A 24,067-nucleotide genomic window follows, 5' to 3' on the forward strand; every position below is an offset into this window, starting at 1 on the left:
CTGGGATGATACAAGGCAGTAAATTTCTGTTCAATTCCGTATTCTCCATGAACTTTTTCATCAAATCTGATTTAAATTGAACTCCATTGTCGGTTAATATGGACGCTGGAAAACCCTCTTAAAACATTTCTTCAAGAAAGCAATAACACTCAGTGTCTACCTTCATGACGACATCAACCTCAAGCCACCTTGAAAAAAGGTCAACCAATACTAAAATATACTTGGTAACTCCATCTTGCCAAACCATGGGTCCCATGATATCTAAGGCGACATTTTCCCATGGTAAATTGGGACAAGCAAGTGACGACATAGGAGAGTTGAGTCTTTTGTGCTTTGTCTGAACCTTCACAACTTACACAAGCACGTACAAATCTTTCGATGTCTAAATCAATTCTTGGCCACCAATACAATGCCCTAATGTTTCTCTTAGTACTAGATACACCTGGATGTCCCTCATGACCGATCGAAACAATCCTTGCCCGCATACCTTTAGGCGGTACAATTTTTTCTCCTCTACAAATAAATTCACCATCTATACCCAATTCGTCACGTACCTCCCAGAATGCTCTTAACTCCAAATTGAGTTTGCACTCAGACCACCCGTTCGTGATCCTGTTTTTGACATCCACAAAATATCATCCATCTTATATTCTTCCCGATCACTCTTACGTAACCCAGTAGTGTCGGTAAACACTCCAGCAACACAAAAATCACACCAGGGATCGGGGTCAATTTCCTTCATCGGTAAAGACAGTCTACAGAGAAAATCGGCAACAATATTTTTTGCTCCAAGGACATATTGCACTTCGTACACAAAATCTTGAAGTGTCATTGACATTCTGGAAATTCTTGCCGAGTCTCTAAAGACCCTCAGTAGTGAGCAGTTTAGTCAATGATTTATGATCCGAGCGTAAAATAAACCTTACCCCATATAAATTTCCTAAAATGCTCCATGGCCCACACACAAGCCAACGTTTCTCGTTCTATCACTGAATATTTCTCTTCAGTGGGAAAAAGAGAACGTGACGCAAAGGCTATGACTCTGTCCTGATCAGATATTTAGGAGAGAACACCCCCCAAACCAGTGCCACTTGCATCAGTAGTGACAAATGTGTTTGCGAGAGGGTCAAATCCTTGTAATGTAGGGGCACCAACAATAGCTTCCTTGCTACTATCAAATGACCTTTGACAAGCGTCACTACATACAAAGGTAGCTTTGTTCTTCATTAGTAACCGCATATCATAAGTTTTATGTGAGAAGTTGTTAAAAAACTTCTAATAAAGTTCTGCTAAACCAAGGAAAGATCTAAGTTCATCCTTTGATTTGGGTGAAGGGGCACTGACAATGGCTTCCACCAAATTGCTTTTAGGTTGAATTCCTGTTCCACCAATTTCGTGACCCAAGTATGTAACAGATTTTTCTGCAAATTTGCATTTGCTACCTTCAGCATTCAACCCATTGTCTTTAAGTACGGTTAAAACCTCTCTAAGGATGGCATCATGCTGTAATCTGTCCTTTCCCATTATCAGAATTTCATCCTGAAAGAATACGACCACACGAATGTGACCGAATAAGTTCGACATCAGCCTCTGAAATACAGCTGCGGCTGATGCCAACCCAAAAGGCATTTGTTTAAATCTGTAACAACCAAATGGTGTACAAAACGTGGTAAACTGTCTGCTCCCTTTGTCTAACACAACTTGGTGATATGCGGCAGAAAGGTCCAACGTGGAAAACCATTTAGCATTTCGTGTCCAGGATAACATTTTGTCAATTCTGGGAAGGGGAAACTGGTCAATCAAAATATTGTTATTCAGATATCTTAAGTCCACACATACACGGGCCTTTCCATTGGATTTTCAGGCAATGACCAATGGAGAAACCCATTCGGCGGCTTCCACAGGTTCAATGACGTTATTACTCAACATTTTTTCCAATTCCCCTTTAACTTCCTCCCTAACTATAAAGGGAATATTTCTTGCTTTATGTATTTTCGGATCAGCCCCTTCTTTTAGACGAATCTGATGAGTGAAACCATTGAGTTTTCCCATACTGTTAGCAAAAACTTCCGGAAACTCTTGTAGCCCTGTAAAACTCTCAGCAGAAATGTCATTTGGTTCTAACCACACACCAATACTGTTGATGAATTGACTTTTCCCATACATCTTGCGAAACAATAGTAAAGGGGGATCCTGAGTCTGCAGCTAATTGGACTGTAATGCCTCCAAGAGAGACCACACACAAGGGTTTTGACGAAGAACAACTAGTGATATTTAGTACCACCTTCTTCTTCTGGACACAGTTAACCTGCACATCATCATCGCTTGAGCGACTATCATCATCCCCATCTTGTACACAGGCAACTTTAACTTTAGTCTTTTTTTTTAGGTTTACGTCTGCAAACCCTAGAGAAATGCCCAATCAAACCACATTCCATACATTTTGCAGATTTAGCCGGGCACTTCTCGTATGCTGCAGAGTGCGAGTAGCTACCACATCTGTAACAGATTAAATTACTATATTTCTTTTGCACAGAATTATCGCCTTTTCTCCTTTCCATCTTTGCACCTCTATAACTTTTATAGGATGATCTCTTTTCTACGACCTTCCCCACAACTCCTTCAGAATCTTTTTTATCTTGAGAAAGTGTAGCTTTTGCACAACGTTCCGAGAGTTCAGCTTTTTTTTTACCAAAGCAATAATATCCTTCAAACAACCTTCGCCTTCTATCCAAAGCTTATCCTTCTTGGTATACATGACCACTTGGTGACGAATGAACTCGTCGTGTAGTTGTGCAAATCTACACTTACTTGCTAGTTTTTTTAATGCAGAAACATATTCTTCAATTGTTTCATTTTTCTCCTGCTTCCTGTGAAAGAAAGTGTGTCTTGTGACTGCAATACATACTGAAGGGGAAAAGTTGGCATCTAAATCTAAAATAGCCATTTTAAACACATCCATATCACCCTCACTTCTCTCATGCTTGTGCAACTCGTTAAAAACACGTAACCCTTCAGGACCTAAAGAATATAACATCCTTTTTTTCCTCTCCGGTGAGAAAAGTCCGCTGACATCCTCTAAGTTCGCAATGTAATTAGGAAAATATTCTTTCCAGTCTAACCACGCTACAACAGGTTCTCCAGGTGTTGGTCAAAATTCTTTAGGCGAATTGATGTGCATATTTGACAGCGAGGTATCCCCTGCAAGGTTTGTTCTTGAAGATGTCGCATGAGTACCATTATTAGACATGACTGATGTGGAAAGAAAAAGTTATGACGATTGAAAGCAAAAGTGTCGAGTATTCGTAGAAAATAAATAATAAGTCTTCCCAAAAGTGTAGGCAATAGCAAAAAGAACAGTAGCACAATGGTTTTTTAAAAAAATTACAGTACTTAATGGATCCAACGAAGACTGAAGTTTAAAGTCTCTGTCCTATTTAACCTCAAGCAAAATCTTATTATAACGCTGCATGCACTTGAAAAAAAAAATAGGAAAGAAACAGTAAATACCGTAACGCGAGGCTTCCAACACAATGAACTTCCTTATTGACTATAGTTTTATCGAGTTTAGGCTAGTCCAAGGTGTCCGGTTTGTCCTCCTTCACGGAGAGTTTCTTTTCAATCAGGAGTGATAACCAAAAACAAATGGCCTCCGTGCGTGTGAATTTGCGTGACTGCGTGGGAGCATACAGTCCTAGGATCGCACAGTCCTTTCTTTGTTGATGTAAGCTCCCTCACGTTGTGACGAGTCGTCTGGGGAACGCGCAGACAATGCTGGGTTCTCAGACGTCTCGGGTCAACAGCGCGGCATTTGAAAAATATTAACCGCCGTTAATATGGCTCCAACAGTTGGTAGGTGCAACTTTGTTTAAAAACAAACTCACTTACTTCACTTAGCGAAAACTAAACATAGATCGAATTTCCCGTTTTCTTCAAACTCGAGTGCTCACTCCAGCGTAGGCGCAAGGAACCAGCGCAGATAAATTACCAAAGGCTCAGCATCGTCCCGCTCACACTCCTGTAGACCTCAAAATCCCGAATCCATCACTAATCGTGTGCAGACCTCGCCTTTCTCCAAGAGGGCACCCGCTCGTCGCCAAATTAAGTGTAGTAATCACACTTAAATGGATTATTCCATAAATGCTTTATTGAAGTAAAGAAGCAATAAGTGCATGCAGCTCAGCTGAGAGTCAGCTTCATAAAGACTCTTAACATTCTGGTACAAGCTATTACATACAGACATTCTTATTACATGCCATACTTCTCAATTCCAAACTACTTAAAGGGACATACAAGTTACTACAGATATTCACTTTTGTTAAAAAAAATCTCTTAGGAGGATATGATTCTAACACCTCAATATTTGTAATTTTTAGTCTACCATGCTATCTCTCGCTGGGTGCTTCATTATCAGGGTTAAAACTTAGGATGACCAGGAGTAATTCTGTCTGCAGAACCTACCACGGTTGAAGTGACTGGATAGGGTGATCAATTTGGCACAGCATTTCCCTGCCTTCACATGGCATGACGAAGGGCTGTAGTTTTGCTATGAACAATTACAGAATACACTAACTTTAGGATTAAATCATTTTTATTATTGTACCGCCCTGTATAACTAAACCAAGGGCTCCAAAAAACAACAGAGGGATGAATATAATTCAGGTAAAGGAATACAATGTGTGTTATGTACGAGTTCTCCCACTGTATTCTCACTATGACCCCTGCCATGGCAACTGAGATACAGGGGAGGTGCAAGGGCAGGGGAGCAACGGGGTAGGAAGAAAAAAAATCTAAACCAGGATCACACTCCATCTCAAACTAAAAGGATGCCCTCAATCTCTGCCCCACGGGATTGATACAGTCATGCCAATCTAAACAGCAGCTCAGGTCCAGTCCAATGTAACAGCGCCTAGTTCATATCCCATTAAAGTTATCCCCACTCCTTTTGCTTTGCTTGTGAGAATGTCTCTGGTGCTCAAATCTGTGTGAAAACATAAGATTTACCCTCATGTCTAATGTGATCTTAGTAGGATGCCAGAGAGATGCCTGCAAGGTCTAACGTAAGCTTCTTCTTGATGACGTGTAATTTCTGTCTCCTGTTCTAAATTAGATCGCCATTCATGGTGGTTGTCTTTTGACTGGATGCCCTTCTGAAAATGTTTTTTTCTTATGGGACTCCAAGTTCTGCTATGACAGTTTCACTAAAGTCTGTGGTGAACAGATGAAGGTCCAGTCCATGTAATATCTTTAGATATATTTATTCCAAGTTAAGATCTTGAGTAGAGCCCCACCAGGAACAGCCTTCCTGCTGCTCAGCCCATTCTCCCAACTGACAAACTCCACTCATCCAACATTCCGCAGCATCATCCACAACAACATTCCCGCACCACACTCCCACTGGCTGAGCAGCAGGTACAACAAAGTCCTTAGTACCTCCTTATTTTCTTTGTGGAGTTTCGATATGCCTTCCTTACAGTAACTAAGCCATCCTCCATAGGAAGGTCCTTGGAGTTCAAACTCCTCTTGATTCTAGTCTGTATGCTTTCATCGCCAGATTTCTTGAAACTCCCAGAAGGTGGATGCTGGCTGTACAGATCTGGTCTTCCAGACATTCAATTTTTCACTTCATATGAACCAAAACTGGAGCGGCAGTCCTTGAATCCCCTGAGCTTCTTTTTATCATCCTGCAGCGCTATCACAGAGATCTCCAGCTAACCAATCCTTATTTTATTATCCTGTATTGTCCCCTCTGTTTAGCACAGATGCTGGTCAATGAGGCAATTTTTGTTTCTAAAGTGGTTGCCTTCTTGATATCGGATGTGGCTCAATGCAGGTCTCTTAGGGCCTACAGAATTAAATTCCTTGTGGACTTCAATCCATCAGGTTCAATAGCTGTGTCCATCATCTCTCCATCACGGTCTCCCTAATCAGAGGGCGTCGCCCAAAGAAAATGTCAAAAGGATCCTTCTTGCTTTTATTTTTGTTTCTTTGGGAGGCATGGTAAGTGCAGTGCCACCGGCCTCTCTAAGTGCAGGTCTTAACGGTTTTGCCAAGGCCTCCAGATCAGCTGTCATGCAGTGACATTCATTCACTCTCCCTTGAGACACCCCTAACTCTTAGACCTCTCGGTCCTAGTGCACAGCGCTCTTCTGTCACTGGGAGGTGCAGATGTGAGGTTCCAGTATACTGTCAGTCTCTTATGTCTAGGTGTGGGTCAATTTTAAAATCAGCAGGGCTGCAGGGAAGACCCTCTGCTATACCCACTCTGGGCAACATTCTCACTGCTAAGCAGAGTAGTGCTGGTGATGCAATATTGATGTGGCCAGGTTCATATAGGTTGTACTTCTACTGTTTTCAACGGTAGGGGGAAGAAAACCTCACAAGGTGGCATTATCTAGCAGACCAACGGGAGAGCATTCCCTGCCCGTTCTTGGACCTAAAGTGGCTTTTGGGGCCCTGGAGAAGGAGAGTATGGCCAGAGTACTCCGCTACCACGTGTACTCCGGAACTCAACCATCTTGGGCCACAATTTTAAACTACATTTGGTGAAATGTTGGCTAAGAAAATCTGATCTGATGGTTGATGTGGGTCCATGTCTCTCATCCCTAAGGATCTTTTTAGAGGTATTTTCCTATAGGTAAATTTTTGCACTTCACTTCTCACTTTGGTTCATCGTATATTCGTTCATACCGTTAATTTCATTTCCCAAAAAATAAATTAAATATATACTTCTATTCAGAGAAAATGTTCAGATATTCACAAAAAAGTAATTTAATTATATACCCAAAGATTTGTTATAGAAACTTGTGTGAAGGGGACTTAAATTGGAAATAAGCATTCTAATGGAAAATATGTTGGAAGCTTCAAATTATCACAAATATTAGGAACCCAATTGCTTTTTTATCCCGTGAATGTAGATTGCCGAGGCTGTTTGGATTACATTCCACAGGGAAACAGGACAAAGCCGAGACCTAGGTTGCCTTTTACGCTCACCCTGGATTTTTAAGATAGTCAGAACATTATTTTTTTTTTTTTTTACAATACTCGAGAAAAGCTCTTTAATGCTCAGAGACTAGTGAAAGGTGCATCTTTTATTCTACTTGGTGCTAGCATCATGTGTAAGTTCCTACAAAGTGGTAGAAACACAAGGGGACCTCATTTCGATTCCCAATGGAGCTGCACAACCTATTAGAATACTACAAAGGAAATGCTAATAAATTAATGCAAACATTTTTAAAAAGTGCCACTTCCTCCACATACATGCAGGTTTATATAGCACTAACTTGGTCCAGAGGCATTAGAGAGGTTTATGTGAGCATCAAATAACTACAAAAGGTCGGATTCATGTTTTTTAGACTGTACATTGGGATTTGCCCTGAATCACATGATGTTGATTTGAGGCTGGGACTTGAAACTGGTTTGCCAGTTTCAAAGTCGCTAAGGCCACAACCTCTCCCCACTGACTGCAGTAACTAATATCTGGCAGGCAAAGGATAACAAAAGACTCATGTATGCCTGACTGTTCCGTGGCGTGAGTGGGGAAATAAACTGGGGGCCCTCACCAAATCCCACTACTCCGCCCCCTGCCCCAGCCAGTCCTCTTCAAACCAAGTACTAATGACTTCCCATCAGCAGCTCCTCAGGGCCTCTGTCGCACCTGGAGGAAGCAAGGGGCCGGGACACCTCAAGCTGGGAAGACGTTGCGTGCTTGCAGCGGAGACTGAGATGGCCCAGGCAGGTGGGGCTGCCTATTATCCACCCTAAAACGGTCCGCCAACTGTACTCAGCCACAGGCCCGTCGGCCTATGGCCGAGTGCCCGCCTTGCCAATCCGAGTCAAGAATCATTTCACCCTGGCTAGTGACGTCTTTCCATCGCTCTTTGTCCATTGTGACATCTTATAAAGGAGGCGCCTCTCGGCTTTCCACCTAGAGAAAAGGCTAGTTCTGCATCGAGAGAAATGGCTAGTTCTTAACACTTTGAAGGATGGGGGACTGAGGCTTCCTACATCAATCGTTTAAATACAGCGAAACTTAGAGCAGCGGGGATCGGTTTTCTCCATAATGGCTTCAGCTTTAAATGTCAGTGTCATGGAGTTAAGGGGAAGTTGTTCACTTCAATATCTCGGACATGAGGTGCATACTGGCGTGCCTCCGTATGCGCGGACAGCAGCCAGTATATGCCTTCTGTACAAAAGCACTACCATGACCTTGCTTTCGCAGATGCATCAGGAAGCAAGCGTCTTTGGCACTTGACCTGTGGTACGAATCCGTCTGACAAAACAAGGCCAACACTGCCGCTGGTGTACTGCTGTGTGCAGGATCACAGCACCGCCGGGAAACGACGCGGTTTCAGAGGCTATCGTTTGGCGGATAGTCGGAGTACACGAGGGAAGTGGCGGACGCAGGGCTCCCTGGGGCGACGCAGGGCTCCCTGGGGCGACGCAGGGCTCCCTGGGGCGACGCAGGGCAGCGTGAGCGCGCACAAGGGTGGAGTGCCATATCAGGCGCTCGTTAACGTAGCCTCATGGGTAGCGGCTGGGAGGGAGCCTGGGGTCTCTGTTACTGACTGGACGTGCCTGGGTCCGGCTCCCGTCCTACGGTGCAGGCCACTGCTCCTTGAATGGTCAGCACGGGACGCGTCCTGGGCTGGATTCCGACCCCTATGAAGGTCTGTGGTATGGTTAGTGGGGGTGTATAGTAGCAGGGTGCCCAGGGCTCTACCCCCAAGAATGTTAGCTGATAGTGAGAGGCGTACCAGTAGACTGGCTGCCACTCTCAGAGGTCTGTCTGGGTTACTGGGTAGGGCGGACAGCAATAGAGAGATTCTGGAGTGTGGCTTCCATATCTCGCTGTGTTACACTATTAGTGTGATGTACTTCAGGGAAGGGTGTCTCTGGCCGCCCTCCGATCCCTACGGGCATTAGTTACTGCTAGTGAGATGCACAGCAGTGCAGGGTGTTCTCGGGTCGGGGTGCTCGCCCATAGGCCTGAGAGTTACTCTGGCATAGCGCTGCGGCGGGCGGTGCTGCCATCGGGCCCCCACGCCCCGAGGAGCGTTAGTTCGTGTCCCTCATTTAGACAGCAGTGGAGGGGTGAGGAGGTCGCGCTCTCACACCTATTAGCGTGAGCCTCTGACCCGGAATTGAACAGTGGTGGAGGGGAGGTGGGTTTGGACTCATACTCCTGGGGGTCGGTGTTAAGGAGAGATGCAGTGAGGAGCTGCAGCCAGTGTTGGAGCGAAGGCCGAGGTACACAGGATACAGTCACCTCAGCGCAGTGGTTATTTTAGTTCCCAGGTTCAGACCTTTGCCACGGTTCACATTTAAGCCATGTCACATCCTTCCTGCATGTTTTTGTTTTGATATAGTGCATGATGGACGCAGAACGTGAGAGAAAGGCAGGAATCTTCCATACACAGCACAAGCTCCCATGGACGGAAGCTCGAGATGGACTGTACAACACAAGAGGAAGCCCCCTCTAGATCAGCTGTCAGTCACTCCAGTTCACCGATACCAGACAGGGAGCACAACACATCAGAGACCAGTCCATCGCTTCCCAAACATGAGGGGATCCATGCCCCCCTCACAGAGCAGCCAGCCCCCACTCATAGCAGCCAGTCTCCTCTCACCACCCTTCCCCTAAAATGAGAGCAGGCAGGCAGCCTCCTCCACCGCACAGGCAGCCACCTCACAGAGCAAGCAGCCCACTACCCCTCAGAACAGGCAGGCACCGCACCACCCCATCTCCAGCTCGGGGGGGCGGGGGGACATGTGACTCCGCCGAGCGCTGACGTCCGAGGCTGGTCCAGGAGCAGCAGCAACAGCCACAGCCTGCGCCGGGCGCACTCCGCCTGCAACCAGAGATGGAGCAGAGTCGAGCCGTGGAGAGCGGGGACTGGGCAGCGGGGCTCTCGGGGGCGAACTGGCCCTCGAGGATGCACTAAGAGCCGGTGCCGTGGGGACAGCTCACCGCTGAGGATGCACTGAACGCCGGTCTCTCGGGGAGGACACCGCCCGCTGCCTCTGCGGCCCCGGAGGATGCGCGCCGAGCCCCGCGTGGAGCGCCGGGGGCAGCATGTGTGCAGGGACCCCGGGGGGCCAAGGAGGCCCAGGACACGGACAGAGTCGAAGCCAGCGCCCCTCCCGCGGGACTACCGTGAGCGAGGCAGGTATGAGAACTCACCCTTTAAGGGGCCTCCTAATCGAATCAGGTGTGTTGGCCCCTCCCTCTAATTGCACCCTTATTAACGGAGGTGGCTCCCCCCGACCTCGCCCCCTCCCCCCGCGCAGTTTCTGGTGGGACTCAATACCGGAGCCCGGCCATCCTAACATCTCGTTCATACGCGACCCCCTAAGACGTGCCCGCCATCCCACCGGTGTCGGCTGTCCCCGGGCTTCGCTGGAATATTTTCTGGGCTGCAACGGTATCCAAGAGGAATCCCTGCCAGCAAGTGCCCTCGCAGCATTCTCCATCATTCCCCGCTCTCCCCATCCTTCCGCCGTTTACCGCGTCCTCTTCCACCCAGTATTTTCAGCATGCTCCCCAGGTACACTCTTCCTTCCACTGTACCTATTATCTTTTCCAACCCTCCCCGTCTCCATCCTCCCAGGGAATCTAATATTCTCCTGTTGCAGATCTGCCCCAGGCTCACCTTCAGCACCTTCCGCGTCCCAAACCTGCACCCGACTGCAGCCCCCCCCCCCCCCCCCATACTGCCACTTATGTTGTATACTTCCCAATCTCCAGCAGACCCTCCTCTGGCATCACCCAGTATTTGCATATTTTTTCTTTACCAAAATTTCTCCACCAACCCTCTGGCAACTCAGGGCCCCCTGCAATCACTGGCAAACCAAGCCTCTACCAGCCAACCCCTGGCAAACCAAGTCTCTTCCCACTAACCCCTGGCAAACCAAGTCTCTTCCCACTAACCCCTGGCAAACCAAGCCTCTACCCACTAACCCCTGGCAAACCAAGCCTCTACCCACTAACCCCTGGCAAACCAAGCCTCTACCCACTAACCCCTGGCAAACCAAGACTCTACCCGCCAACTCCTGGCAAACCAAGCCTCTACCCGCCAACTCCTGGCAAACCAAGCCTCTACCTGCCAAACCCTGGCAAACCAAGCCTCTACCCGCCAACCCCAGGCAAACCAAGCCTCTACCCGCCAACCCCTGGCAAACCAAGCCTCTCCCCACCAACCCCTGGCAAAGCAAGCCTCTCTGCCAATTTTTTGTGACTTAAGCCGCTCTGCCTATCTGGAAATATTTACACAGGTTACCGAGAGTAGGATCTTCTACCTCCGTATTAAATGCAGTGCTGTTTTGTGAGGTAAATTGCAAATTTAGACAGGGATTAGTTGAGCTAAGCTACAAACAGTACTGTGCTTGATAACTGCAACTGGTAGGGCAGCAGCAGGACCTAAGGCACTAATGCTACTGAAAGAGAACATTAAAAAACACCAATAAACAGGCCTGCAGAATCCGAGACAAACTAGGTCAGTGTTAATCCTTATCTGTGGTAATCTGGAAGCAAGGATAAAATGGCAGGACCAAGCTGCAAGCACAGAAACTGTCCTGAAGCTGCAACGTCAAATATCATTAGTCAAATATGGCTTCTCTGGCTTCAAGCACTACCATGTGATCATCTTATCATTGGCTATCATCAGAGGGGCCAAAGGGGCCTACAGTGTCCGCTCCTGAGAGCGGCGTCCGCTACTAGGAGAGCATGAACAGCCGCTATCCCCTCTGAGCCTCTAGATGGTCAGCGCACATCTTTCTTTGCTGCACAAAAACACAATCTGTCAGCCATATTAAAAAAAAGACTCAAATTTATCTAACCACACATCTGGGGTAAACAGCAGGTGGCTCATAAGCGACACTTAATCTCCCAGGCAGTGCAAGCAGGGGTGTAGCTTGGTCAGTAAGATTTGGTGGAGTGGAGTGGGGGGGGGGGTGAGCTTCAGATTTTACGACAATCAGGAGGGCATATAATATTTACCTACATTATATGACCAGCAGAGTGCATGAGAGGGGCCGTGAGTGGATAGGGCGAGGAATGCAGACTGGTAAGAGTACGAAGAGAGAAAACACAATATTTAGTAAAAAAGACCACTATTTTTGAGGACTTTCAAAACAGAAAGGGAGAGAGTATGTGAGCCATTTGTTCTGTGTGTATGTAAATATTCCTGGTGAAATCCGACTGACATTTCACAATACCCGATTGAAAGCACCTGTACCCAACTATTTAACAGAAAATGCCTTTATTAGGGAGGAGTGTAACACCTCAAACACCCCACTTTAAGCTACACCCCGAGTGCGAGAGTTCAGGATTAGCTACACACAACACGGCACCCGAGGATCAATGGCCGTAGTGTGCGCCCCCCCAGCTGGAGATCAATGGCGAAAGGTCACCTGCCAATTAGCGAGCTCAGCAGAAAGGTCATCTTGAGTTCTGTTCGAGTGGCATATTAAACAGCACTCTTCAGTTTCAGCTGGCAAGGTCTCCTTTAAAACCGACGCCCATAGTACCCCAGCAGCACCAAACAGAGGTGCATGCACTCGGAAGTGCATGCCACCCCTCAGCCACCCGTGCGGAAATGTCAGTCCACAACCGCGGACACAGAGTCATCAATAACATTTGGTAAGTGTACAAACACTTGATGCAAAAACGAGCTACACTTCACACTGGACATACTACACTACAAAGAACAATGATGAATACCAGCAAAGGGTAATCTGTGGCTGCCCTTTCCACTGTCTGCCCTACCTCCAGAGAGTAACTGTCTTTCTATTACTCCTGCCCATCCTCCAGACAGCAACCGCCTTTCCATAAAGCCTGCTCCATCTCCTACAAGGAAACCGCCGTTTACATGAAATCTGCTCATTTCCAGCCCCTGCCAGGTGGCTAAAGTATGCCCACCTCTCAGACAGCAGCTGCCCTTCCTGTAATCCACGAAGGCTGTTAGACCCCAAAAACAGGCTGCCACCATGTGCCCGACTGCGTCTCACATTTCCACAAACTCTGGGTAGTACCCATGTGGTGGATTCCTGTGCCCACTGACAACTAGCTTGGCTCAGTCCCCAACTTCATTCTTGTTTAAACACTACCATCTCCCGAAGATGCAAGTCAGATGACAATATCTTAATCCAGGTTTTCATCAAGTAGCACCCTTCAGATATATACAATATCTTAATGCATTATTTTTTCAAGTAACACCCTGCAGATATATACAATATCTTAATGTATATTTTCATCAAGTAACACCCTGCAGATATATACCTCCATGCCTGTATACAGATTGTCAGTGCTTGCATGCAACACCATAAAACCAACCTGCAGCCGCAAGAACTCAAACGCATTTCTAGCCATCCAATGGGAATAGCTAAGCACTTAACCTTTCCGTCTAAGTCTGGAGTTAATTAAGGCTTAGAACGAACAAGGTCATTCTATTAAGGTGTGGTGGCAACGTGCAGGGCAGTACCGAGCCCTGGCAGATGCTGGCTATTTGCAGACGTGCAGCAGGCTTCTTCGTGTGCCCTGCATCGGTCCACTCTCATTAGGGTGAGGTAACTGCAGTTCCGGCACCCAGTGCAATGCTGCAAGTGAACCTCAGGTTGAAATGGTGTGGCTGAAAGCTGTGCTGTCCTCAAACATCCTGACCCGGCTGGTTTATTTTACACAAAGAGCTAGGGAAAGAAAAATTAACAAAGAAAAGTGACAGATACTAAAGGATCCCGGTGTAGCCTGCAATGGAACTAAGAGCACATTGAGACGGAGAAATACCATGGAAATTCAATTTATAGGAGTCTTGTTTTCCACCCGATTCACACAGGCCATCCCAGGCATCAACAGCAGTCACAATAATTTAAGAAAACACTAACATGAATAAAAGTACAAACAATGACACAAAATGGAAAGGAACCCTATACGGATCCCCTAAAAACTGCAAGTAGGCCTTGGCAGTATGTGCTTGTAGTAGAAAAAGCCCACATGCTTCCTTTAGTGGACACATGGTAACACCTCATTCTATCACCTATAAAAGTGGACGCCAGCTATGTGGAAAGAGCCTTTCCGCGGCCACAAAGTCGCAACTCTATTCTGGGGCAATTTACTCCACAGCTGAACAATGAGGCTCTCGTGCCCAGCTGGTCCCTCAGTGGGTCAGACTCTGTCCTAGGGCAGTGCTCAGTGCACCCCAACAGAGGCTATCTCTGCCCTAAGGGCTGTGCTGTGGGCACGAGGTCTTTGCCACAGTAGGACAACCTTTACCACGTTCATTCTCACTGAAGCCTAAACACGGCCCTCGGTGGGCATTAGGTCAGACGCGGTACTCCAAGAGTGAGCCTATTTCCGTCTGAAGGGCCTCCCACCCTTTAGTCCCGTCACACCCCCGAGAGGGGTTCCTCCTCTCAACGTGCTCATCAGCTAGGATACCCCTGCAAATCAATGCTATGCTTCTTGTACATTAAAAACATAGCCTGCAATCCCCCCAAACCCTGTAGCCCGGCGGAAGCAGCTGGGACGCGTTTTACAGAGGTCACGGAATGACGAGCACGGCGCGCGGCAGACACCGCCATAATTGGTCCAGCGGGAGCCGGAATCGGAGGGCTTCGGTACCTTCAGCCAGCTGACACACTGGATTAACCTTAAAAAGCGGATTTCATCACTCCCAGACATCTCCTCTTCAAACCCAGGAATGTATTCCCCACACGGCAGCAGGGTGAACTCGCGTTATGTGGCACAACTCCCGCTCTCCTCACAAACGCGGCGCATCAATGGGAAAGGCATCTCAATAAACGAGAAACGCCAGTTCGCCTTACAGATGAGCGCGCTCCGCTTTGTAAAAATGAAAAAACGCCGCAGCGCGACCAGAACCCGAAGGGCGCACTCCTGCCTGCATCAAGGCTCGCCCCAGTCACGCTGCTTGCATTAACCATTTCTGAAAATAAAAGTGACAGTGTATGATCAAGGTAATTTGTCATAAAGTAACATTGTCAGTCACCTGTACGCAGGCACAGAAAATACTGTCAAAGCTCAGGAAAGTATAAATTATAAGCATCGGCAGCCTGCGGCTGCCCGGGGAAATGATACAATTAATGGAGGGGCCCCTCCTGCAGGCGGGAAATGTTGTGAATCTAGAGCAAGAAATCACAGCCTTTCTTGCAGCACGAACAATGCTGTAATATGGAAGCGCGACAAAGCGTGAGCACTCCAACCCTATTACAAAGCCACATTTGTATGCCATCTACCCCGAACACCGAGGCTTTTCTTTTCAAGGCGAAGATGCCACGATAGTACACGTGAGCGTCAATGCACATTTAAAGGAAACCAAGAGGGCCTGGAGTAGGGGAGGGATTTAATGAGCATTTTAAGACCCATTAAGCAATTGATGTAAAGCGAGCTTTAATGCACATTTTAAGATTAGTTGAGCAGGAAAGGGAAGAGCTGTAATCCACGTGTTGAGACAATGAGTGTGGAGTAAGGAGGAGTTGAAATGCACACTTTAAGACCAAAAAGCGTGGAGCAAGAGTGAGTTGTAATGCACATGGCGCTGAGTAAGGATGGGCAGCAATACACATTTTAAGACAGGATGGTGTGGATAAGTGTGACAAAGGATGATGTTTGGTAAGGATCAGCTGCAATGCACATTTTAAGGCAGGGAGCAAGGGTGAGTTGTAAGGCATGTTGCAAGGCAGATGATGGCGCTTAGTAAGGGTGAGCTGTAAAGAATGGTTTACGACACATGAGGGCGCTTAGTAAGGGCGAGCTGTAATGCAAGTTGCGTAAAAGATACGATGGCGCTAGTAAGGGTGCGCTGTAATGAATGGTTTAAGACACATGATGGCGTATATTAAGGGTGAGCTGTAAAGCATGGTTTAAAATGCATGATGACGCGTAGTAAGGTTGAGCTGTAATGCATGGTTTACGACACATGATGGCGCTTAGTAAGGGCGAGCTGTAATGCAAGTTGCAAAAGACACGATGGCGCTAGTAAGGGTGAGCTGTAATGAATGGTTTAAGACACATGATGGCGTATATTAAGGGTGAGCTGTAAAGCATGGTTTAAGATACATGATGACGCGTAGTAAGGTTGAGCTGTAATGCATGGTTTAAGACATATGATGGCGCTTAGTAAGGGTGAGCTATAATGCATGTTGCAAAACACACAATGGCGCTTAGTAAGGGTGAGCTGTAATGCATGGTTTAAAACAGATGATGGCGCTTAGTAAGGGTGAGCTGTAAAGCATGTTTTAAGACGCATGATGGCGCTTAGTAAGGGTGAGCTGTAATGCATGGTTTAAGACGCATGATGGTGCTTAGTAAGGGTGAGCTGTAATGCATGGTTTAAGGCAGATGATGGTGCTTAGTATGGGTGAGCTGTAATGCACTTTTAAGGAAAGGAGAGCCAGGGTGCGAGTTATAATGCATATTGCAAGACACATGATGGCGCTTAATAAGGGTGAGCTGTAATGCACATTTTAGGTAAATAAGTGAGTAGTAAGGTCAAGTTGAAATGCACAATTTAAAGACATGATGGCTGAGATAAGGGTGAGCAGTACTGTACATTTAAGGACAGAGGATTGAGCTTAGTAAGGATGAGCTGTAATGGACATAGTAAGACCGTAAAGCGTGGAGCAGCAGTGAGTTGTAACGCATATTTTAAGATACAGATGGTGCACTGAGCAAGGGTAGGTGGTAATGCACGTTTTAAAACTGGGGATGGGGCCGAGTAAGGGCGAACTGAAATGCATATTTGAAGACACAGATGATAGCGCGAAGTAAGGGTGAATTGTAATACACGTTTTATGGCATACACATAAAGGTGAGCTGTAATGCATATTTTAAATCACACAAGATGGCACTGTAGGCGTTCGCGGCAATGTACATTTTCAGACAGGACGTTGGGAAGTACGGATAAACTCTAGTGCACCTTTTGAGTCAGGATTGCTCTTCGTACAGGGGTCTGTAGGCATATTTAAAACTGGGTGCTGAGGGGCACGAGTAAGCTGTAATGCACCTTTTAATACACGCAAGATAGTGAAGGGGAAGCTTTAAAGTGCATTTTAAGGTAGATGATGGCGTGGAATAATAGAGAGTTGTAGTGCACATTTTAAGACAGAGAATTGCGCGGTAGTGGGGGCTGTTTTGCACATTTAAGATCCAGGACGAACCCTCAGATTGACGAGTATTTGATGTCAATGACAAAACCACACATTTGCAGGGGTGCCTTGCTGAACTCGCTGTAGCCAATAACCTCCCCCGTAATAGCGCCGGTGGACAACAGATGGTATTTCTGGGGATGGCCTTTCAACCTCCTTGGAAACGTACAAGGTCGGGGCTTGATATAGAGCAGATTAAGAATCTGAAAAGCGTTTCCACTGAGCGATGCAGGGCTCATTTATCAGAGCCGTGCTCGGCTTGCAGCATGCATCATCGTGAAAAAGGACACACTGATTCAGCGGAAAACAGTCACCGTCGATTCCCCTTCTGAAATGGAGATTTACCCCTTACCCACAGCGCCGTTCCGTTCACACCCGAAGTCCCTCCATCAGCAGCACACATCGCTTGCAGAGATCTGTGTCTTCTGCGCCCTACACAGTAAAACTGCAGAAAGCCAGTTCCAAGTGCAGATAAAAATGGTGTCGGTGAGACGTGCCTGCAATCTGCAGCTCTACACGGTCCAGCATCCATCACCTGAGGGACAGGTTGGCGCGTTGCACCTCATACCCTGAAGTGTGGGGTGAAAGGTGATTGAAAGGAGGAAGGAAACATTTATCAGCACGCCTCTGGGGCTGGCAGTGAGCTCACTGGACCCAGGCCATACATCTCGATATGCCCATCACTCCATCATGGGTTTTTAGCGCAGTCAGGGCCTGCAAAATCCCAAGCCCAGCGGCACACAGAAATGCATCCCACGGCCTGCTCCGGGGGAAACCTCCCTGGTCCAATACATAGGAGATTCATCTGAAACGGTGGCCCGGACACTTGCGTCTCTGCTGTAAGGGAGAGTCTGCCCAAAACTCTGCAGAAGAGTTCACTGCTCAACATGAGGGACAGACTAGGTTCACAGTCCCTATCCTTCAAAGCAGGGTTCCAATGTGAAGGTGCTAGTGTAGAGATATTCAACATTGCATTGCCATATATTAGTTACGTAAAGATCAGCCCACTATGGTTAACATGAAAACTGTTCAGTCGCTTGCAATCTCAAGTAGGTACCCTGCTGCCCTTTTCTTTCATTTCTGTTGTTCGCTCTAGAATTATTCTATCATACAAACTCACATATTTTGTCTTTTTGCAGAAACCTACCTAACCAGAACAAACAAGATGACGACCAAAGAACCGCTGTGACTAGAACGAAAAAGGAACCCGTGCCACACAGCGCTGGACGACAACACCATGCTCCAGTGGAGAAGACGACATTGCTGCTTTGCGAAGATGAACTGGACCAGCAAGAGGTCTCTCTTTCGGACACATCTCATCGGGCTTCTGTCGCTAGTCTTTGTCTTTGCCATGTTTCTGTTTTTTAATCATCATGACTGGCTGCCAGGCAGGGGTGGATTGAAGGAAAATCCTGTGGCATATACTATTCGAGGATTCCGGGTCACCAAGGGCGAGACCAACAGCTCTCTCAGGAACATTTTAAAGGACGTGGTGACTCAGACTCTTCGGCCACAAATTGAAGCCAATTCCAACAACACTGAATTGTCACCTCAGGGGGTAACAGGATTGGAGAACACACTCCGAACCAATGGCAGCATTTACAATGAGAAAGGGGCCGGCCATCCAAACAAGTACCATTTCAAGTATGTCATAAACGAGCCAGAAAAATGCAAAGGGAAGAGTCCTTTTTTGATTCTGCTAATTGCAGCAGAACCGGGGCAGGTGGAAGCAAGGCAGGCTATTCGGCAAACATGGGGAAATGAAAGCTTAGTGCCTGGCTTGCAAGTGGTGCGCATTTTTCTGTTGGGAGTCACCATGAAGCTGAACCACTACCTTCAGAGAGCCATCATGGAGGAAAGTAGACAGCACCATGACATTATCCAGCAGGAATATCTGGACACCTACTACAACTTGACCATCAAAACCCTGATGGGGATGAATTGGGTTGCCTCCTACTGTCCACAAATTCCATATGTAATGAAAACAGACAGTGATATGTTTGTCAACACAGAATATCTAATACACAAGCTCTTGAGGCCAGAGCTGCCCTCAAGGCACAACTACTTCACAGGTTACTTAATGAGAGGATATGCACCAAATCGCAACAAGGACAGCAAGTGGTACATGCCGCCAGACCTATACCCAAGTGAGCGCTACCCTGTCTTCTGCTCCGGTACAGGGTACGTTTTCTCCGGTGATCTAGCAGACAAGATCTTCAAAGTGTCATTGAGCATACGCCGCCTGCACTTGGAGGATGTATATGTGGGGATTTGTCTAGCTAAGCTGCGGATTGATCCCGTTCCCCCTCCCAATGAGTTTGTCTTTAATCACTGGCGAGTTTCGTACTCCAGCTGTAAATACAGCCACCTGATAACATCCCACCAGTTCCAACCTAGTGAACTTATCAAATACTGGAACCACTTGCAACAGAATAAGCTCAATGCCTGTGTCACTGCTGCAAAAGAAAAGGCTGCCAGATATCGCCACCGCAAGCTGCACTGAGTGGACTCCGCTACACCGTCTCCGGGTATTCCATGTGAAATCTGGAAACCACTGGAAAGCATGTACTGAGACTGCTGATTTGGAGTTGTCCCAACACATTATGGAGTTTAAAAAATATTTTTTTAATTTTAAAAGAACCAGTCCTCTAACTGATAAGCACATTACAAAGACAACATGTGACCAAAAGGTTTACTTAAGACAAATCCCAGGCTGTATTCACGGATTTGTTTGTGTTCGGTGCAAACAGAAGCATGCACACCAATGGTACAACTGCTATTTTATGAGCCAATAAAATATAATTGAGCACTTCTTACATGTGGAATGCATTTTTCTCAAGTACAATTATTTAGACCTCGTCCACTTCTGTACCTGTAGGAAACCTCAATTTTGGATACTGTTGAAACAAAACTGTTCTACTAAAACCACACGCAGAGCTCCTTAATGTCAGGAAGGTCGTATCCTTGCGCTTTCACAGTAATGCCAGTATGCATGTGGAAGGCTGGAAAAAAAGTAACTGGCGAGTTGCACAGTTTTAAAACCACAAAAACTCCTAAGATAGTAAACACAGAGCTAACCTCATCACTCACTAGCATTATGAAAAATAAATAATCCCAGGTGCTGTTTCAGTCCTGTTTCTATGCAAGAAAAGTGCCCATGAAGCTGAATCCTATGGTCTTCACTACTGGATCACGTTACATGAGTGTCTTTCACTAGGATCTAAATTCTGCACCTTCTGGCGGGGGCAGGAATCTCGTTTTCACCGTAGTGTGGATCTCAATAGTTTTCTTCCCACATACCCTGCAGTAGCCATCTTCCAGAATTTTCTGGTTCACTGCAGGGGTTCAGGCAGAATCACCCAAATGTAGGTAGGCCAGCAAAACCCACAAAGGGATGCCAGCTGGAACTCTAGGCCATCACTGCCCTATATGGTACACCTGGCCCACAGAAGTCTTATAAAGTAGCATGCGGTTTTAGTAGTCACACAACTCTTGCATTCAGAGTGATCTATTCCTTTTATGACAAGCCAGAAGGGGTTCTGTGATTAAATATGCATACAGTTGTGCAACAGATGCACACACTTGAAACAGCAAAGTTGCAACAAAAGCAGAAGGGCAACAAACAATCTGTAACAGTCAAGCTTCCAAGAAACGCAGTGGGGTTATCATAAAGTATACTTGTTGACTGTCCCAGTCTTCTTTTGGAACCAATGTGGGCATAAGAAATTGTCATTTTGTTAGCCCAAAACCTATCCCAGGATGCTTGTTTCTGGACCAGGGAGGACCTGCCTTGGCAGTTTGGGCTGGGCTGTTCCCATGAGGCACAGGGTCAAGACTGATTTGCATATGGCTGGGTCTAAACTGGGGTGGCGAAGTGAGCTAAAGACCGATGATGGATTCAACCCAGATCTGTGTCTGGGGGCGAGTCTCTGAAAAGTTTCAGCACTACATCATCTCCTTGTGTTTGCTCAGCATTAACTACCCCTGCTACAGCTACCTCACCAATGTTTGTTATAGATACATAAGGATGGAGGTACAAAAATAATGTATTTTTATTCCAAAGATCATAGTCTATGTTTGATCCAATGTAACTTGATTTAATCCACGTGTATTTAAAGTGACGTACAAAGTTGTTAAATTGTCATATCTTCTTCAACAGAGAAACATTTACAGCTCATCTCTGGAGTAATGTTTGTATGTTTTTTGATGAATCTTCAAAAGTCAAATTCATACACCCAAGTATATAATACTTAATCGATAGCGGACATGTTTCGTAACAATAATTATGAAGACTAATTTGCACATATTAGTATTTAGCTTTAACTGAATAATACACAGAGCAAATATAAACAGGTTTACTTCGAGCCAAAGACTGGTTTTCAACATGAAGGACGCATATTTTCCAAACCCAAGATATAGTAATAATTAGAACATATTGGGAATAAAGATCTACAACTGTTTTTCTAAATATAAATGAAGACAATTGTAAGGCCAGGAAAAGATTCATACGAATATTTCATCTTAGTAAAGAACAAATTATATGGTTGCATGTGTTCCTGAGGAATTGCTTCAAACATGACCTTATTACCCAAGGAGTTGGCTACCTCAAAATTATATTTTAAAAAAATAGCCAAAAGACATGTACACAACAAGTCTTAAATCTAGAGTAGATATAAAGAGACTGGCACAAGTCTTTTTGCTTTATGGAAAATCAAGTACTATCCGTTTGTGGTCGCACACCAGAAAGTTTGTGGTATTATATATAAATGCATTGCTTACATTATAAAACAGGAAGGATACTTTGACCCATAACTAATAAAGGTCAATGTATTATCACAGTGATCATGTGTTCTTCATCCATACTACTTTAAATCAACCTTATTGATCGTGTGACTAACACGGTAATATGAACATTGTGTTTCTGTATTTAATGTTTAATATGTGAATTGTTTGAGAAACTCTATATAATGAAAACCAGTAGGTTTATGGTTTCTCTCTTCACTGCTCTCTGTATTTAGGAAGAGGCATATGCTAATAGATAAAGATTAATCTTTGTAATTGTTACAGACTTGATACCCACATCGGCTGTCAACTGGAGAAAATATATTTGGTTGTATGAAGTTGAATTTAGAAGGTTCACTGAAAACACATACAAACTGAACTCCAAAAATGAGATGGAAATGTTTAAGCTTTAAGAACTGTGTCAATAAAAAGTGTTAAATGCACAAGGAACAAAACATGTTACACTGGATTGCCTCCATGCTTAGTTTGTGAAACAAGGAGTGCCGGTGCCCCAAGTTCTGCTCAGACGCCAGCAGCATGTGCAATTAAACGTCGGAGTTGGTAGCGTCTAATTCACCACCAGACACTCCCTGCTCCTTGATCTCACTCTTGTAGGTTCTTGCGCTCTCCCTTTGTGACCGTTTTCCATACTTTTCTGGTTTGTTTTCCCTCTCCTGCACTTGATAAATATACGATGCAGATAAATAAGTGCCAGTCATAATATATCTCTATATGTATCTCTCTCTCTATCTATATATATATATATATATATATCTTGCAACCCCCACAAACACTTATTAGGCCGGGGAGAAGGGCCCTTACAACAGACACAGCACTGATGGATACCAGGCAATAATCACGGGATATAGCCGCAACATCATGGTTTTAATGACTGTATATGTAAAAAGGCAGTGATGCATTGGACTTCCTTGACGTATAAAACTGGTTAAAACCTGAATTTTATAGGAAAGGTGAATACAATGGATTATGCTGCACTGCACCAATAATGAGTAGTCAGTCCTACAAGGGACCCATGGTATGTTCCAATAATGCCATGCTCGGAAGACATGATCTGTGCGCTGAAGGCTGCGTTCTTTGTACGTTTCATCAGAAACCCATTGAAAGCATTACAATAACAATTCTTATTAACCTCATGTTTTTTTAGATTACATGCTGCCTATGAAGAGAATCATTAATTCACATACTGAAAATATGACCCAAAACATCGGAATCTGTAATATAGATGGCTCATATTGAGAAATAATGTTCTTCTAGCAAAGAGGTACACAATTCTAAGGAACTGAAGGATGTCTCCTATCCCACAGGCAACGGATATACAGGTCTTACATTTTATGTGTGCAGTATTGTTTAAGTGATGGGTGTAGGGAGCAGCTGTTGTACTAACAGGCATTTCCAAAGCCAATAGGTCTGCCATTGGCAGGCAGTCTTTTGAGCCAAAAAGTATTTAGGTTTAAAAAAGCACTAATTGACATAATAGCATAATATAGTCTGTGCCAGTGAACTGGTTTGTGTGCGGGTTCGCTTCGTATGAAAGGGCAGAATGCTGTCACTCGCAGTGAAGTTTATCCAATAGCTGAAGAGGGATGATCCACTGCCCCATGCTGCACGCCACAGTGGGCGGAAAATCATGACTGGCACAATAACAGATCAATGAATGTAGAGGGCTGGCTGAAAGCCCTATAAGTATGTTTATTAAATATACAAGTTTAGTAAAATATCGCCTCGGCTAAAGCTAGCCCATAAAAAGACTATTGGCAGACGACTGCCACTTTTTTTTTTTTTAACACTGCTTGCACCACTTACATTACTCCTGTGTGTTCTCATTTTAAATGTAATATTCATTCTTGTGTGCTAGTTTGCAAGGCTTATGTTGACTTTCGAGAGTGAAGCGAAAACATTCCACATAACCCCATCACTTGCAATTTTAAGGGGATTGAGTGTGATTGAAGTGCTCTTCGAAGTAATGGACTTTTGAACCGACGAGTCAAGAATTAACTGCATGACCAACAAATAAGCTCTTTTATATTTTCAAATGCATGCCAAGCTAGAGTCTATGCTTTTCGATCCTTAGAGGCATCAAGGGCCACTCTTACACCATTATTTG

At 45.5% G+C, this 24,067-nt stretch overlaps 2 protein-coding genes across 2 annotated transcripts in view; one reads left to right on the forward strand and one right to left on the reverse strand.

The window, feature by feature from the left end:
* The window catches only part of CDC73 (cell division cycle 73), a 674,568-nt gene that overhangs the window by 293,798 nt on the left and 356,703 nt on the right, over positions 1–24,067 (reverse strand). The window lies entirely within an intron of this gene.
* B3GALT2 (beta-1,3-galactosyltransferase 2) lies at positions 7,044–22,252 on the forward strand. Its single transcript, XM_085654790.1, has 2 exons — positions 7,044–10,169; positions 18,300–22,252. The coding sequence occupies exon 2, from the start codon at positions 18,398–18,400 to the stop codon at positions 19,661–19,663; it is 1,266 nt and encodes a 421-aa protein (XP_085510916.1). The 5' UTR covers positions 7,044–10,169; positions 18,300–18,397; the 3' UTR covers positions 19,664–22,252.

Source organism: Triturus cristatus, chromosome 4_1 (assembly GCF_964204655.1).
Source record: "Triturus cristatus chromosome 4_1, aTriCri1.1, whole genome shotgun sequence".
In the NCBI taxonomy this organism is placed as follows: domain Eukaryota; kingdom Metazoa; phylum Chordata; class Amphibia; order Caudata; family Salamandridae; genus Triturus; species Triturus cristatus.